We start from the raw sequence: 15,556 nt of genomic DNA on the forward strand, positions 1-15,556 counted from the left end.
CAGGATGGAGAGGAGAGGGCAGGACAGGAGAGGAGAGGACAGGAGAGAGTTATAACAGCAAAGGGGAGAATAAATCCAAACACGTTTCATATCTGAAATGCGCCACTAGGGGGAGATGATGAGCGCTGCGACTTTCTTCTTCGGGTGCGTTTTTGAGTTGATGACGCAATCAAAACAAACGCTAGGCACCTACAAGGCGTAGCTCTGTAAACTCGCGCACTGTTATTGCTTGTTTATATAAACAGAGCGCTTTGTATCTTTATTTTATTTTTATTTTATTTTAGCTGGAGCGTTTGCTCACTCAGCAGCATTCCTAACGCCACCGGGGAGCAGCTCGGGTCTGTCCGCCATGCCTCAGCCTCCGGAGGCCGGGGAGCGACAGCAGCAGCAGCCGCAGCAGCAGCTCCCTCTGGTCCGCTCGCTGATCAGTCGGCTCCCGGCTCAGGTGCTGTTCTGTAACCGCAGCCCGCGCACCGTCCAGCTGCTGTGGATTAACTTCCGGGGACAGCCGGAGTCTTACGGCGAGCTGCAGCCGCAGACTGGGAGGAGGATGAACACTTTTGTGGGTCTGTCCTTCTTCCTCATCAGGGCTGGAAACATGACAGAAAAATAAAAGTGTGTCAAAACACAGAAATCTACTTCAGTTAAAGTCAAATAGTATTTACATTTAAACTTTAAAGGTGCAACAGTTGTTTTTTCATCTCTTATTTCTAGAAATAATCTTGAACATATGTAGAACATGATCAAAAACAATAGATTAATCCATGAACTTGGTAAAAGTTTATAAAGTCGCTGAGAAAACCCGTTTTGTAAACTGTCTTCCGGGCCGGAATGCTTGTTTGTGTTTGGATGCCACTTTATGCTGCGTTCAAGGTGACGTTGCAACTTGTAATTCTCCGCCTACAGCTGGTTTAAAAAAACCCACAAAAACACCACCTTGACTAAAAATTTCTTTAAAACACATCAACACCTTCTCAACTAGTCTTCTCAACTATCACCCCTGTTCCTTCTCTGTTTACAGTGTGACGTCAAATCAACATGGCCGCTCCCAGTGTACCACTTCTATACTTTCAAATGAGTTTATAGCAGTATTGAGCTTTAGATCAGTTAATATACACACACAATACTTGGTTAAATCGATAACACCGACCATACTAATCACAATTTTGAGAAGATAATTATCAACATTAGGGTTATCACTAACGTTAATCGGCTAGCTTGTTACTAAGCTCCTCTCTGTTGTTGCTGTGCTGCAATGTCAGTCCAAAAATGTTGCGTGAATGTTTGAAGGTCACTACAGAAGAACAGCAACAATAGCCACTCAGGCCTGTAACTGTAAAAAATGCAATTAAAGTAGCTTTTTACGAGTTTTACCTGCTCTGACAGAGCAATTCCTGATTGGAAATAACATTATTACAACTTACAAATTACCGCTTACAAGGCATCATGAACGCAGCATAAGATCTGGGGGCGGAGCTTCGTGAACATCTACAGCAATGAGGGAGTGAGCTTGAAGGAGTTTAAAAAAAAAAAAAAATCATTCAAATGTCAAACCCACTTAACTGTTAGAGTCCTAATCTTGAAAATAATAATAATAATAATAATAATCTTACCTAATGCACCTTTAAAGTATTCCAAAAGAAAAAAATACAAATTAATAGAAATTAATGTTTGTTTGTTTACTTATGTATTATGCTAACTCGGACAAATCTAGATTTTCGCTTGCAGGTGGTTAGCTAAGGTTTATTAAATGTTTAATAATGCCTAACTTTAAAACTAATTTAATAAAAAACACAGCTGATTGGCAAAGGCCAGGCTAGAGAAAAATGAGATTTTTTTCACAAGTATTTTAAAGATCAAAATAAAAATCAATGGATTGTCAGGTTACTTGAGAGTAGATTCAATTTCAATAATACTTGAGTAAGCTAAAAAGCTATATTATTACACTTAGGTATGTTATAGAAGTTCTTAAGTGTAATTTTAAACCATTAAAATAGACTTTGTAGAGTACTAATGCAATGTAATACCAAAAAAAATGACCTAGGAACATCTACATACTTCTGCTCCCATCAAAAATTCCAGGATCTACGAATATGCAAATTTTTTGATTACGCAAATTAGAAACACCCACACGTCACAAGCTCACAGGTCAACGTCGTCGTGTTTGCGTCGTCATATTCTCAGATTTATTACTGAAGAGATATGTACAAAATTTCTTACAGAATTCTGCCTGATAAACTAATCCAATCCGAACAGGGCTTTAGTTTAATGATAAAGCTATTAAGAAATGTAAAGAAAAGACAAAGCATATAAGTGGTGTTATGTAAGGAGAGGTTTGTTTAACGTTTACGGAAGGAGTCTCCAGTGTCAGTGCTTTGTAACAGTCAGAAGTAAAGCTGTAACCCAACACGGTTAATAAGAATATGTGATGGTAAAAGACGATGAGACGTGAATGGCTCTTTGTTGATTTCGGACAGGGCACCCGTGGATGTTTCGTGACGCTGAGACTGATGACCCAATGTTGGTGAATAATAAAGAGATGTACTTGCCCAACGCGCTGGAAAATGGCCAAGTATCTATGGTCAACATCACACTACCAGGTAACTAGCTCCGAGTGCCTGTGGTTAAATTTGTTTGGCTAGGGAGAATGTGTAACTTCTGTTAGAAGTCTTCTTCTCTTGTAAATGCTCGCTTGGTCTGTATGTGACGTTTCTGCTAATTTCACGTTGTGTCTTCTCTGTGTGTGTGTGTGTGTGTGTTAGTGTTTTCCCTGAGGGAGCGCTGTCTGCAGGTGGTAAGGAAACTCGTTCGGATCGAAGATTTCTCTCGGTTAGAAATCGCTCGGAGTCTTCAGGAAGATCTCGCTCAGAAGCCGAGCATCCACTCAGACCTGCGGCGCATCAGCCAGAGAGTGGAGCAGAGACTGCTGCAGAACAGAGAGGCACAAAACACCTGAACATCACCGCTGTCTTTATTATTACTGTTATTAATTATTATTATTGTTATTATTATTGTTACAATCCCAGGACAAATGTTCAGCCCAGAGAACGACAGTGTCTTTCTAGGAAGATGCAACACACCGGAAGGTGTTTGTCCGTGCAGAGGTTTGACTCTAAAACAACGGACTTTAGACGTGCTTTCACTGCAGGAACCTTTTTCAGGAAGACAGGCTGGAAAATTTTACAGAGAAAGTGTAAGAGAGTGTGTCAAAATCTTCCTCTTTTAAAAGTCGAAGAAGAGAGCCAGAAATCTACTTGAGTGAAAGTCAAAAAGTGTATGCATTTAAACAGTGCAACAGTCGATTTTTTAAAAATTCCTCTCTTGTATAAGTAGAGGAAATGTAGAACATGATTTAAAAAAAAAAAAAAAAAAAAGATGGATTAAAGCCGTAGCATTAGCAAAAGTTTATAAAGTCGGTAAGAAAACACGTATGGAAAAGTGTCTTCCGGAACGGAATGCTCGTTTGTGTTTGGATGCGCCTCCTGTCAATCATTTTATAGACACTCATCGGGCCAACTAAGATCCTGAGGGCGGAGCTTCTTGAAAATGGAGTGAGCGGGATTGAGGGAGTGAGCTCAAGGAGTAAAAAATAAATAAATAATCTTATCAAATGCACCTTTTAAGTATTATAAAGTACATAGACCACAGTGTCAGAAAACCAAAGATGCATTTAAGTAAATAGATTGCTGGAAAATCGTTTGAACATTAAAAAAAAAAGACTTTTCCAGCAATTATCTTATACAGTCTACTGTGTTGGTTTGTTTCATACATTTTTCTGAATAATGATGTATAATATTTTGGTAGGAAACCTAATGATGCCTTTTTAAAGAATTGCTAAATTAAAAAATGCAGGTCTTTAGTTCACTATGTTTTGTACTGTAGGATAAAAACATAAATAAATAAATAAATAAATTCGTCTTTGTGCATTTCTTTGGAAAGCCTTTCTACAAATATTTAACTTCAGATCAATATGTGGATACGTCAACAGTTTTTATTCATCACTATTAAGTCGTATATTTAACAGCAAATAGTTTTTTAGAGCATGGTGGAAGCAGGAACTTGTAACAAACAAAGCAGATCGTGAATAGCTACCTAATTAGCTAGTAATTTTTTCTTTAACAAGTTAACACTGGTGCACGATTTCTGATTTGCAGTATATACCGTATCTGCAATACGCGGATATGATATGCGGAACCTGGCAACCCTGCTCACAGAATCGTTTAAGTTCGTTAACATGGATGACTGATGCATGAGAAATACAGAAGATCCTTTTTTTTGTACACATTCATGTGGTGTAAACAGAAAGAAACTCTCAACACTGATAAGCTTGCCATGGTGTCATTTTATTTTCATTTTATTCACATTTCACAATCTGTTGTTTTAGTAATGTGCATTTTGTATGCGAATCAGGATCCGTTCAGTTCAGATGCTGTTAGTTTGCTCCGTCTGAAACAAATGGAAAAACAAACACGTGACTTCACTGCGTCAGTATTACTTCTTAAGAGTGTGTGAGATACCAGAACCTACCCAAAGTTGGTGGATCACCCAGGACATCCAGTAACATCCTCTGCAGCACAGGACCATAATCCTGATATTCTGTCTCACTGAGAGACACAGCCAGCTGGAACGGTGCGCTCACCTGCAGAGCCGTAAGAAAAAATCCCAAATATTGTGTTGAGAGATTAGTAGAAATGCAAATGTCAGCATTGCCTGAGAATTCTGGTCTGAGCTAGAGACGTGCATGGGATGTGATTATGCCTATTTTTGTTTGTACCTGCCTGTGACATTTTCTAATGAATTTAGTTCTATTTAGTTTTCTTTTTTCCCCAAAATATAAACAAACTAGCACCTTAATTTAATCTAACACGACCCTGATCAGGCAGTTACTAAGGATAAATGAATGCTGTAAATTGATCACACAGCTCAGAATGTGCTCTTTGTTTGTCCCTCAAGATTCATATCTGACCACTCGCTCATGCCCACGTGATTTATTTATCGGGATCCCGGTCCAGATGCACATCTCTGGTATCAACCAGATGCCCTGTGAACCTTTCTGGCAAGTTTTCTTGCCAAAAAAAAATAAGTAGTGGCCTCCTATGTGTATTTATATTCAGATGTTTATTGTACAGAGATCCATTCAAAAAGAATGGGGGGTGCAAACTTTTACACTCAGCTGTAGCTATGTACCATAAAGGTTGCACCTACATGACAGCAATGATGCGAGTTTTTGAAATTCAAACTTAATAAAAGCTAAGATATAATATTTATTATATTATGTCCAAAAATCAAAGCGTCATAATTCCCACCTAGTTTCACCCTTTACAGGTGGTTTTAAGTGTGTTATGTCATACAGTATAAAAGCTAAAGACATTAAAAAAAAGAAAAAAGTTCATTCTGAGGTGCTTTTCTGCTCACCTTGGTTGTAAAGAGTGACAACACATTCTCAAGCTAACTTTATCTCAGTGTTGTGGATGTGCATGTATATTGTATTGACTGAACTAAAGGTTAACTGAAAACTAATAAAATGTTGGATTTAAGCGTTTACACTTCCAGTGTTTTTATTAGGGTAAGGGTGTGTGTACTTCTTGCACCACTGAAGGAATCGAAATGTCAGTTAATGTCATTTATTTAGCTCTTGGTTTTATTTCTCGCCTGAATGTTTGCATACCATGATCCTATCCTCGGAAGGAAGAGGAGTCTCGAGCTCAGCTGCAGTCCTCCGTCCCACTCGAGGTGGCTTTCGGTCTCCACGATTCTAAAACACACACATCTACCGACTGAAACACTTTTCATCATCTCTAAATATAACTGGTGATATAAAGTCTTAGGTGATTGCATACACGCACATTTGTCTTTCTATCCTTGTGAGGACCTGCTTCTGACATAATTCATGTAAATAATAGATGCTATAATTGATTCACCTAAATCTATCCCTAACTTTAACTTCACTAACCAAAAGGAAAGTTTTTAGTTTTTAAATAAATTGCAGTTTTTCTCATGGGGACCAGCCAATGTCCCCACAAGCTCAAAACTGTCAGATATTATTATCTGTTATTGTTGCTATTCTGGGGAAATTTGGTCCCTACCAAGATATAAAAGCATGCCTGCACACACACACACACACACACACACACACCTGTGGTCTCTGGGATGGACTGAGGAAGCTGGAGCCACACATCGCAGTTTCAGCCCACAATGAAAAAGCACAGAGGAGCAATATCGCATGACCGAAGCGGCCGTGACACAGCATGGTGAGCGTCAGTCTCTCTCTCCCTCTCTCTCTCACTCTCTCTCTCTCTCTCTCTGGATCTGGAGTAAAACCAGAAAGAAAACCAGCGGCAATTAATAAAGAAAAAAATCCTCCAAAGCAACGTGAAAACAACAGGGATAAGAACCAGTTAAATAACCACACACAATTCAAAATAAGGCACAAGCACCTCAGGCACTTCATTGTTCTAATAATTGTACAATGAGAGTAAAGTTTAATCTAATCTAATCTAATCTACCTATTAGGTGAAGGCTAACATGTGCTTCCTCTGAGACATGTGAAGCCAGCCTCTGCATCTTTTCTAACTGCTGCTCATGCTGTGTCACAGGGCAGCGTAACACACTAGGAGGAAAGCGCTATCCGCCCTCTTCTACATACATGAGCTCATAAACACCTTGTCTTGTCAGAGTTATTCTACTAAATCAAATCAAAAATTATAAATGTCAAAAAATTCAATGAATCAACCCATTTTCTTGACTACTTCTATAATTCTTTTTAAATTTTAAATCCAAACGTTGTGTTCAGTTTTCTTGCTATTTTAGACATCCTTATTAGCATTAATAGTAAAAATGATTTTAAAAATGCATAAAAAAAATTCTCACAAAACTCTCACATGAATGAGCCGGTCATTATTTTCCCGCAAAATGCCTTTGGAGGAGAAACTAGAAAGGACACATTGTCCAAAGAAAGTACAAATTACACCAAAGGAAAGACATCAAGGCCATAACAAGACTATCACAAATGCAGCTGCTGATCTGACTTTACATGGGTGTGTGTTACAGCCTTTCTGTTTGGTATTAGGAGGAAACTTTAAAAAAATAAAAGCAGAAATCATGAATCCAGCAGTCTATCAGACTTTATATTATATTTGTACATAATTTCTTTCTTCGTCTCCTCCGCCCTTGTCTTCTTATGTATATTTTTGTATTATACAGCTGTACCCGAGCCTCACAACAAGCAATATCGACGTACAACTGTCTCTGACCTAAACTTGAACTAATGCATTGCTCAGCACTAGTAGTTTCATTGTCAAACTGTTGATAAGTATTAGATTTGAATCCTCACATCTAATATCACAACCACTGAAAATATATATCAAAGCATAAATATGTACAAGAATCTAAAAAGGAACTGCACAAATTGTAGCACACTGAATTTACTGCATCTGCTATATATTTTCACATACACATGTCTGAAAGCTTGATGTCTTACCTAGAGTCAGATAATGTCAGGACGGCGTTATGAGTTGGTCTGATCCACTCACGCCTCTTAAATATGCTGAAGCTTATCACCTCTGAGACTAAAGCGAGAAGATGACTGTAAAAAAACAAACATTGTAGAATATCCCTGTCTGTTAATGCACTGAATATTTTCAGTGCTACAATAACAGGGTTGTTTAAATATTTGAGGTGTGTGTGTATGTGTGTGTGTGTGTGTGTGTGTGTGTTTAAAGATAAGATATATCGGCTCTTCTGGTGGGTTCACAGTGAAATTCCAGGTGTGCATTAGCAATAACTGGATGAGGAGATAAATGTGTAGGTGAGTAGATTTCTTCCTGAAACAGGGCGTGATGAACATAATGACGTTTGTTTGAGCGTAAACAACTGCTCATCTCTGGGAACCAAACCATCTCACTCAGCGTGTACACACATTAACGGATTCGGGTGTGTAAAGTCTCCTGAAACGTTTCAGCTATTGGTTTTGAAGTTGTTCTTATGAAATTCTTGATAAAGATTTATTTGGAAAGGATCTTGCCTCTTAACACATAACACATATAAGCGTTGCGGGAATGTTGCATACATAAATGTAAAGCGATATTGGACAAGAGGTGCAGCAATTTTCTCCAACTGTCCCAAATTAGACAGAGAATATTGGCAGACAGCAGTTTTCAGGTCATGGCACAGATTTTCAATTGAAATTAAGTCTTGGCTTTGACTCGGCCTTTCCTGAACACAAACCTTTGTGGTGTTTTTCCTGTGTTTTGGTTCATTGTCCTGTTAGGATGTAAATTTTCACCCTAGACACAGATTTCTAGCTGACTAGAGCAGGTTTTCCTCAAGAATTTGCTTGTATTTGGCTTCATCCATGTTGCCCTGGCTATTCCTAGAGCATGATGCTACCACCACCGTTCTTGAAGGTAGGAATGGTGTAACCTTAGCAAAAGTTTATTAAGTTCGCTGAGAAAGCCTGCTTGGAAAACTGATGTCCGTGTATATAAATTGCTTCCTGTCAGTCATTTTATGGGCCACCTAAGATCCTGAGGGCGGAGCTTCGTCAACATGGGCGGAAATCATTCACGTGTCGAACCCACTTAACTGTTAGAGACCTAATGTTGAAAAAAAATAAATAATAATAATTTTACCTAATGTACCTTTAATAGATGATAAAAATATAGAACTTCTTGTTAACAATTTATTGCGTATTTTTAACAATTTATTGGGAAATTTTTTTATACACAAATCAAAGTCCCTACCCTGGTTTACAACTTTCAAAAAAAATGTATTTATTTAGAATCAATCAAAATGATGAAAAACAAACAAAAATCTTAGAAAAAAATTTTGTTTCGTGAATAGAATTTTTTGGTTTTTGTTTTTTTCTGTTTGTATAATTGCTATGATGCCTGGACTTCATGCTTTTTGTTGTTTTTGCCATGTGGTTTGTAAAATATTTCCTCTTCATTAATTAAAAACAATAATAATAATAATAATAATAATAATAAGTAAATAATTAAGAAGAAAAAGAAGTCTCCGCAGCAGTAGAGGGCGCGCGCAGGCTCACTCCACTTCTTCCCATCTGAATTTTTCAAAATGGCGGCGTGTTTGTGAAGCTTCATGAACACAGCCGGTTGTAGTGTAAGATAACTTAAAATGGATAAGAAGAAAAAACAATATAAAGTCACAGCTTCGTCAGTGAGTATTGAACATTCTCTTATTTTAATTTATTTCTCTCTAACTGCTGAATGCTGCAGGAATTGTTCATTTTTTAATACTTTAATTCCATTAGCTCGCTTGCTAAAAAGTGGCTAGCTGCTGTTTTTGTTTTCTGAGTAACAGTAAGTAAATTATTATTATTAAAAGTAAATTATTATTATTATTGTTGTTAATATTAAACGTTAATTCCTACATTCTAGCACTTTAAACCCAGTGTCAGATTAATTACAAGTCATTTTGGGCTAAAATACATAATCTAAATGTATACATGTATACTACCACTGTATAAATATTTATTGACAGTCCCTTGTATTATAATTTTATAAATATGTATATATATATATATATTTTTTTTAGCTGGTTGATTTGAAAGCAGAGCTTTATAGGAAGCAAGAGGCATTCAAGCAGGAAAAACTTGCTCAGGATGCAGGCACTACATCCAAATCACACATCCATACAAAGGTAAATAAGCAGTAATTTTAAAAAATAAATCAAAATAAAATCTGCTGCTTGTATAATATTTTATTGATTTGTTGATGATGTGTGTGTGTGTGTGTGATGCGTAGAAACCGAGTGTATGGAGTAAACAGAACCAAGGAGTGACTGCACGTGCTCAGAAAGATGTCGAGAAAACAGCAGAGGAGGAACAAAACTTAGACAAATCAAGGTTAGACTGACTCAAAAACGCACTGGAAATAATCGAACGAAACTAGAGTAAAAAAGGAGCGTTAGTAAGGAATAACACACTCCATGTTGTGCTGTTATAGGAAAATAATTAACAACAGGCTAGTGTGATTAAGGCAGAGTCACTGTTACTACACCATAGTTGATTATTTTCATATAACAGCATGTTTTGAAGTGTTGTATTCCTCTCTTATTTTATTCTTCTCCTCTTTGTCTGACTGTACCTGTTCTTCCTTTATTCATAATGATATTTCTCTTCGCTCACATTCTCTCAGGCAGAAGCTGGAGGAGAAAGCACGCCTCTATGAACAGATGACTAAAGGAGATTTTCCAGGTCCTGGAATTCTGTATTTGGGAATAATTATGGAGTGTGGAATTTTTTATTTGTAATCAATATTAGTTTAATAGTGGAGTAACATTATTCTGTTTTTGTCGTGTAGATGAGGAGACAGAAAGTCTGTACCTGGTGGACTTCACGCAGAAGATAATAGAGCAGAAGAGAATGGCACAAAGCAGAGAGGCTGAAACAGGAGACAGAGATGGAGAAGGATCGGACACGCAAGTCCCCGTCCCACCCCCACAGAGCGCCGACGAGGAATGGTACAGCCAGAGACCAGCAATATTTTTTATATATATATATATATATATATATATATATATATATATAAAAACATATATCATAACAAATATATACAACAAACAGGGAATTATAGATCTAAGTATGCTTTTGCTTTCTCTATCCCTCTCTCCTTATCTCTGTCTGTCTATCTATCTATCCATCTATCTGTTTGCCTGTCTTCATGTCTATCTCTCTCCTTCTCTCTTTCTCACTGCATGACATTTATATGTTTCTTTCTCTTTGTCTGTCTGCATGTCTATCTCTTTTTTTTCACTCTCCATCTCTCTCTCTTCTTATAATATGTATGTGTATGTTTTATTTCTCTTTTTCTTTCTGCTTGTCTGTCTCTTTCTTTTCTCTCTGTTTTTTTTTCTATGTACCTATCTGTCTGTCTGTCTGTCTCTCTCTCTCTCTGTTTCTCTATCTCTGTCTTTCTTTATGTCTGTCTATCTGTCCATCTAACTGTTTGTCTGTCTTCATGTCTATCTCTCTCCTTCTCTCTTTCTCTCTCTCTCTCTCTCTCTATGACATTTATGTTTCTTTCTCTTTTTCTGTCTGCATGTCTATCTCTTTTTTGCTCTCCATCTTTCTCTCTCTCTCTTCTTATATGTGTGTGTATGTTTCTTTCTCTTTTTCTGTCTGCATGTCTGTCTCTTTCTTTTCTCTCTGTCTGTACCTGTCTGTCTGCCTGCCTCTCTCTCTTTCTTTCTCCCTTTGTCTCTCTCTCTCTCTTTCTCTTTCTCTCAGGGTGGACTATGTTGATGCGCTGGGCCGATCAAGGAAGTGTTTAAGAAAAGATTTACCTCAGTTTCAGAAAATGGACCAAGATTTACAGGGCAAGCGGTACACGACCTATTCATTGTCTAGTTTCGTTTACATACACGTATAATATAGTATATTATGCACTATGTATAAGTTGGTGTGTGTGTGTGTGTGTGTGTGTGTGTGTGTATAGAGTGGTCGGAGCTGACAGGACATTGTTGTCTGAAGACATGAGGCGAGAGATGCAGAGAGAGCAGTGGGAGAGGGAGGAAGAAGAACAGATGAAGAGACCTGTAGGACCCATTCACTATGAAAACATCCGAGATCAAGGTGAGAGGTGAAGCAGAGTTGCTGTTATCACCACCAAGCTGATTATATTCCTAAAACAGCACATCATGAAGTGCTTTATTTCTCTTGTACCACAGCAATTTGCAAATTTTTATATATTAAACAATGACACACGTTATATCTTTTATTAGCTGCGTTTAGGGTCGTGGAAAGTCCGTGAGACGAGAGAGTCATCCTGAAGATATCGCAAAAATATATTAACCTCATATTTACCCCATATTTTGCGCCGACATTGGAGACTCCTTCCTTAAATGATACACAAATGATACACAAATGATACTCTTTGCAGAAAACAAGGATTACACGTCTTTAATTCGTTTAAGTGAAGAGTGGCTTTGTAACTGTCACTATGGAAACCGTGTTAAAACGAGCGCATTGATATAAACCTCTCGGAGCTGCTGTTATAGAAAAAATAATCAACACCTTCTGACTAATTAGATATGAGAATTCAACAACATTGTGGTATTAACATTAGGTATTAATATTAACTAACGTTTTAAATGATTTACTGTATACTAATCTAGAAGATGGAGATCATTCACATAGGTAGAATGTGACCATTATTACTCAAAATCACTGCTTTGTCACGTCACGTCACATCATTGTGTGTAGTGATTTTAGATAAAGTGAAGCACGAGGCTGGTTTTGACACTCAGTGCCAAAAGCGTAAACTACTCTTTACGAGGCCGTGACTGGAGAAAACCACAAAGAAGCAGAAACTATTAATATTTTAAGTTTGTGCAGTAGAACCAGGATTTGGCGAATGTCTCCCAGTGTTTTATTAATACCAGTATATCATTGTCTCATTGCCCATTAATGAGAGGTAGCTATAAATTGTGTGTGTGTGTGTGTGTGTTTTAGAGGCCAGAGAGCTGGGTGTTGGGTATTATGCTTTTTCTCAAGAGGAAGACCAGCGCAAAAAGCAAAGGGAAACTCTGGATATGCTGAGAGACCAGGTGAGAAAGACACTCTTGAAGGACACGGATGAACTGCTCAGCTCTCATTAGTGCATCTTTACTGAGAACTTATTGCAATTTAGCAGTAAGAGTGAACACCATTAATGATTTAGAAGTCTGAAGTTAAAGTATTAAGAGGAGTATTTCTTTGCATTTAAAGCGCATCATTCTATCTAATGTGAAATATCTGGTGCAGTCAGAACTTGCACTTGAAACCACAGCGTTAATTTATGTGCAGTGTGAACTGCAGTCACATCCCTTGTGTGTTCAGACGCAGGCTATTTGTCCGATATATCAGAATCTGATCTTGTTTTTGGCCTCTCTATAGACCGCAGATCAACGCACAAAGCGAGAGCAACTGAAGGAGAAACGGAAAGCTCTGCTCGAGGCTCGACTGGCTAAAGTGAAAATGAGGAAGATGAAGAAAAGCAAGATGGAGCCAGGAGCTGAGGAGGAAGAAGGTACTTCAGTGATTTTCAGCATATCATCACTGTGATGTGATGCGATGCTGTACTAAGGGAAAGAAATGTTTGTCCTAGTTTTTTGCTTGTGTGTGTTGAAATTCTTGTCCATGGTTCAATTTCAATAGACAGAGATCAGGTTGAATAACACTGGAGCATTGCTGTTTGCATGACTCTGACTGATTTTTAAATATTTGCAGCTCCCGTGCCTGATGGAGCCGTTAAAGAGGCTGAGGACGAGCCTGAGGATGTGATCGGACCTCCACCTCCTGCTGAAGCTGCAGTCAAAAAGGTGGAGGTTGAAATTCAGGAGAGAAAAGACTCGAGACCGGGAGTGCCACACGTCAGAGAGTGGGACAGAGGAAAAGGTAACACAATCACGCTCATGCTACTGTGTATAATGTGATATATGATATATTCATGATTTATCCTCTCTGATTAGAGCAGGGGTCTTGATTGATTTACAGGATTTACAATCTTCTCTTTTGTATTATTCATTTATTTTACAAATTAATATTCTGAATATTGCTGTAACTAAAATGGATTTTGTGTGCTAATATTGTGAATGAGTCGCATCAAACCAGCCACATTTAAATGAAGAGTGTACGTGTTATTTTAGTGTTTCTAGCTGTCTTGACTTGCTGTAATAGTGGAGGAGGTCAGCATTAAAAATGGAAAAATTTCTCCATCCATCTAACTCCACTAGTTCCTTGACAACATCATTGACTCTGACTCAGTAGAACAACATAAGCCAAGAAAATGAATACAAAAATAAGAATAAATATTTATCGAATATTGAATTTTTCACTAGGCAATGAGGACAAACCAAAATTCTAAGGCTTGGGGTCGTGGAAAATTCATAATGTCCAATTCTGAACCCCTGGATTAAAGACTCTTAGGTAATCATCTCCTGCACTTGTCTCTGCTTTCTCCATACAGAGTTCTCTTGGGGTCAGTGGACGACTCGGAGACGGGAGGAGAGGGATACTGAGTTTGCCCCGCCCTCTTCGTACTTCGGAGACCAGAGACCAGCCGGTCGTGGCAGGTCTACGCAGGAAGGGTGGGGCAAAGGGAAACCTACTTTCAAATGGTCTGAGGCGCACAGGGGATCAGATCAGGATGGCACAGAAAGACAAACTCAAAACACACGCACATGTTTTACAAACCAGTCCTCATTCTCACAGCCTCAGCAAACATCACAAGCACCATCTGCACATACTCACGATCTGGACGCCCTTTTATCCTTCTACAAAAATTCTGTTTAAACTTTAAACCCAGTCTAATCCTTATTACGCAGTCTCGGTTTTGATTCGAGTCACATTTATTCACTTGACTAAACTCCACCAGACTCCTTTCTTAAAATAAGACTGAATGAACTGTTTTCATTCTGTTTTGGTGGATCTCTGCAATTTTAGATGTTTTTAGATCTGGACCTCACTGCCAGGCTAAAACTATAAGTAAGCAAATAAGCATTTTTATTGACGCATTTATGATTGGTTTTGAATCCTAAATGTCTTTCATCTGTGAATAAAAGACGAATGGCTCTTGTATAATATGTATACTACTAAAGAGTACATTACTTAGTTACTCCCAAGCCTTGCTCCCAAAACTCTGACACCTGCTTTATTCCTCAATACTACCTGCTTTGGCCCGTGAACTGGAAGTCAACCAACTTTCAGGATTCCTAATTAAAACGCTTTCGGAGGAATGAAGGAGAGAAGAAATAGGAGGCTTTTTAGGAGGACACAGGTGTTTTCTATAAGGAAGTATTTTTGAGTGTAGCAAGTGACATAATTACTCCACCTGTCTGCAAAACAAATGTCAATAAATAATAAAATAATAAGAAACAAATGCAAAATTAATATTTGTAATTACACAAACAATAAACAAACCTTGGATAAAAGTCGACTGAAGTGGGCCTGGCTTTGAGTCGGGGCAGAAGATGAGTAGAATCTTGTTTAGGTTAAACCTTCAATAATGCAAAGGTTTAAGATTTATATGCAGTGAAGAGTAATATAGCTGGAAGTTTACTGGATTTAAAAGGGAAACGACGACGTCTCATTTGACAGATGTTTGTCCTCTTGTCCTTTTCTGTTCCATGCATAGCTAGCTTGATTAACTTAACTACTGGTGTAACTTTTTATTTATTTATTACATGTATTTTTTCCTCCCAATTTGGTCTCTCCCACTATCGCATGACATCTACCACCTGGAGAGGGTGGGGCACTTGAAGTCAATTTCCATATCTTTCCCAGTGCAGCATAACATGCTCAGAGGCAAGTGCTATCTGCCCTCTTCCACATACATGAGCTTACAGATGTCAGTGTGGTTGACAGGGGAGAGAAAGTATGACAAAGCATGCCCCTGAAAGCACGGCCAGTTTTGCTCCTATACCTTTGCTATTTCTCGCAGCGCCAGGATTCCATCTCGCAATCTCCTGATAGTAAGCCGAACACTTTTCTGTTGTGCTACTTAGTAGCCAAAAAAGGAGCTTACTGAATTAGCAGGCAACGTGATTGACAAACAAA

General features: G+C 38.1%; 3 protein-coding genes across 3 annotated transcripts; 2 read left to right on the forward strand and 1 right to left on the reverse strand.

Annotated features, from left to right (window-relative positions):
• The first annotated feature begins 8 nt into the window (after positions 1-8).
• On the forward strand, positions 9-3,913 carry vhl (von Hippel-Lindau tumor suppressor). Its single transcript, XM_026945423.3, has 4 exons — positions 9-144; positions 285-566; positions 2,478-2,600; positions 2,763-3,913. The coding sequence occupies exons 2-4, from the start codon at positions 350-352 to the stop codon at positions 2,954-2,956; spliced, it is 534 nt and encodes a 177-aa protein (XP_026801224.2). The 5' UTR covers positions 9-144; positions 285-349; the 3' UTR covers positions 2,957-3,913.
• A 409-nt stretch (positions 3,914-4,322) lies between these two features.
• LOC113545958 (ghrelin) lies at positions 4,323-7,616 on the reverse strand. The gene is made up of 5 exons (XM_026945644.3): positions 7,481-7,616; positions 6,137-6,309; positions 5,669-5,755; positions 4,528-4,639; positions 4,323-4,446 (listed from the first exon to the last, which is right to left on the reverse strand). The coding sequence occupies exons 2-5, from the start codon at positions 6,248-6,250 to the stop codon at positions 4,433-4,435; spliced, it is 327 nt and encodes a 108-aa protein (XP_026801445.2). The 5' UTR covers positions 6,251-6,309; positions 7,481-7,616; the 3' UTR covers positions 4,323-4,432.
• A 1,417-nt stretch (positions 7,617-9,033) lies between these two features.
• Positions 9,034-14,587, forward strand: ccdc174 (coiled-coil domain containing 174). The gene is made up of 11 exons (XM_026945417.3): positions 9,034-9,177; positions 9,556-9,660; positions 9,765-9,865; positions 10,158-10,216; positions 10,323-10,482; positions 11,249-11,344; positions 11,457-11,593; positions 12,473-12,567; positions 12,896-13,028; positions 13,229-13,396; positions 13,968-14,587. Exons 1-11 carry the CDS (start codon positions 9,136-9,138, stop codon positions 14,291-14,293), a joined length of 1,422 nt encoding a protein of 473 aa, XP_026801218.3. The 5' UTR covers positions 9,034-9,135; the 3' UTR covers positions 14,294-14,587.
• The last annotated feature ends 969 nt before the right edge of the window (positions 14,588-15,556 follow it).

This window comes from Pangasianodon hypophthalmus, chromosome 2 (assembly GCF_027358585.1).
Source record: "Pangasianodon hypophthalmus isolate fPanHyp1 chromosome 2, fPanHyp1.pri, whole genome shotgun sequence".
Lineage (NCBI taxonomy): Eukaryota > Metazoa > Chordata > Actinopteri > Siluriformes > Pangasiidae > Pangasianodon > Pangasianodon hypophthalmus.

Bases quoted from the DNA above. Each gene is read 5' to 3' on its own strand.
- vhl (XM_026945423.3), top strand. From the start codon at position 350: ATGCCTCAGCCTCCGGAGGCCGGGGAGCGACAGCAGCAGCAGCCGCAG. The intron at 567-2,477 runs GTCTGTCCTTCT...GATTTCGGACAG, and splicing joins GAGGATGAACACTTTTGTGG to GGCACCCGTGGATGTTTCGT. The intron at 2,601-2,762 runs GTAACTAGCTCC...TGTGTGTGTTAG, and splicing joins GGTCAACATCACACTACCAG to TGTTTTCCCTGAGGGAGCGC.
- LOC113545958 (XM_026945644.3), bottom strand. From the start codon at position 6,250: ATGCTGTGTCACGGCCGCTTCGGTCATGCGATATTGCTCCTCTGTGCT. The intron at 5,756-6,136 runs GTGTGTGTGTGT...TGTGTGTTTTAG, and splicing joins GTCCATCCCAGAGACCACAG to AATCGTGGAGACCGAAAGCC. The intron at 4,640-5,668 runs GTATGCAAACAT...ACGGCTCTGCAG, and splicing joins CTTCCGAGGATAGGATCATG to GTGAGCGCACCGTTCCAGCT.
- ccdc174 (XM_026945417.3), top strand. From the start codon at position 9,136: ATGGATAAGAAGAAAAAACAATATAAAGTCACAGCTTCGTCA. The intron at 9,866-10,157 runs GTTAGACTGACT...ACATTCTCTCAG, and splicing joins CAAAACTTAGACAAATCAAG to GCAGAAGCTGGAGGAGAAAG. The intron at 13,029-13,228 runs GTACTTCAGTGA...AAATATTTGCAG, and splicing joins AGGAGCTGAGGAGGAAGAAG to CTCCCGTGCCTGATGGAGCC.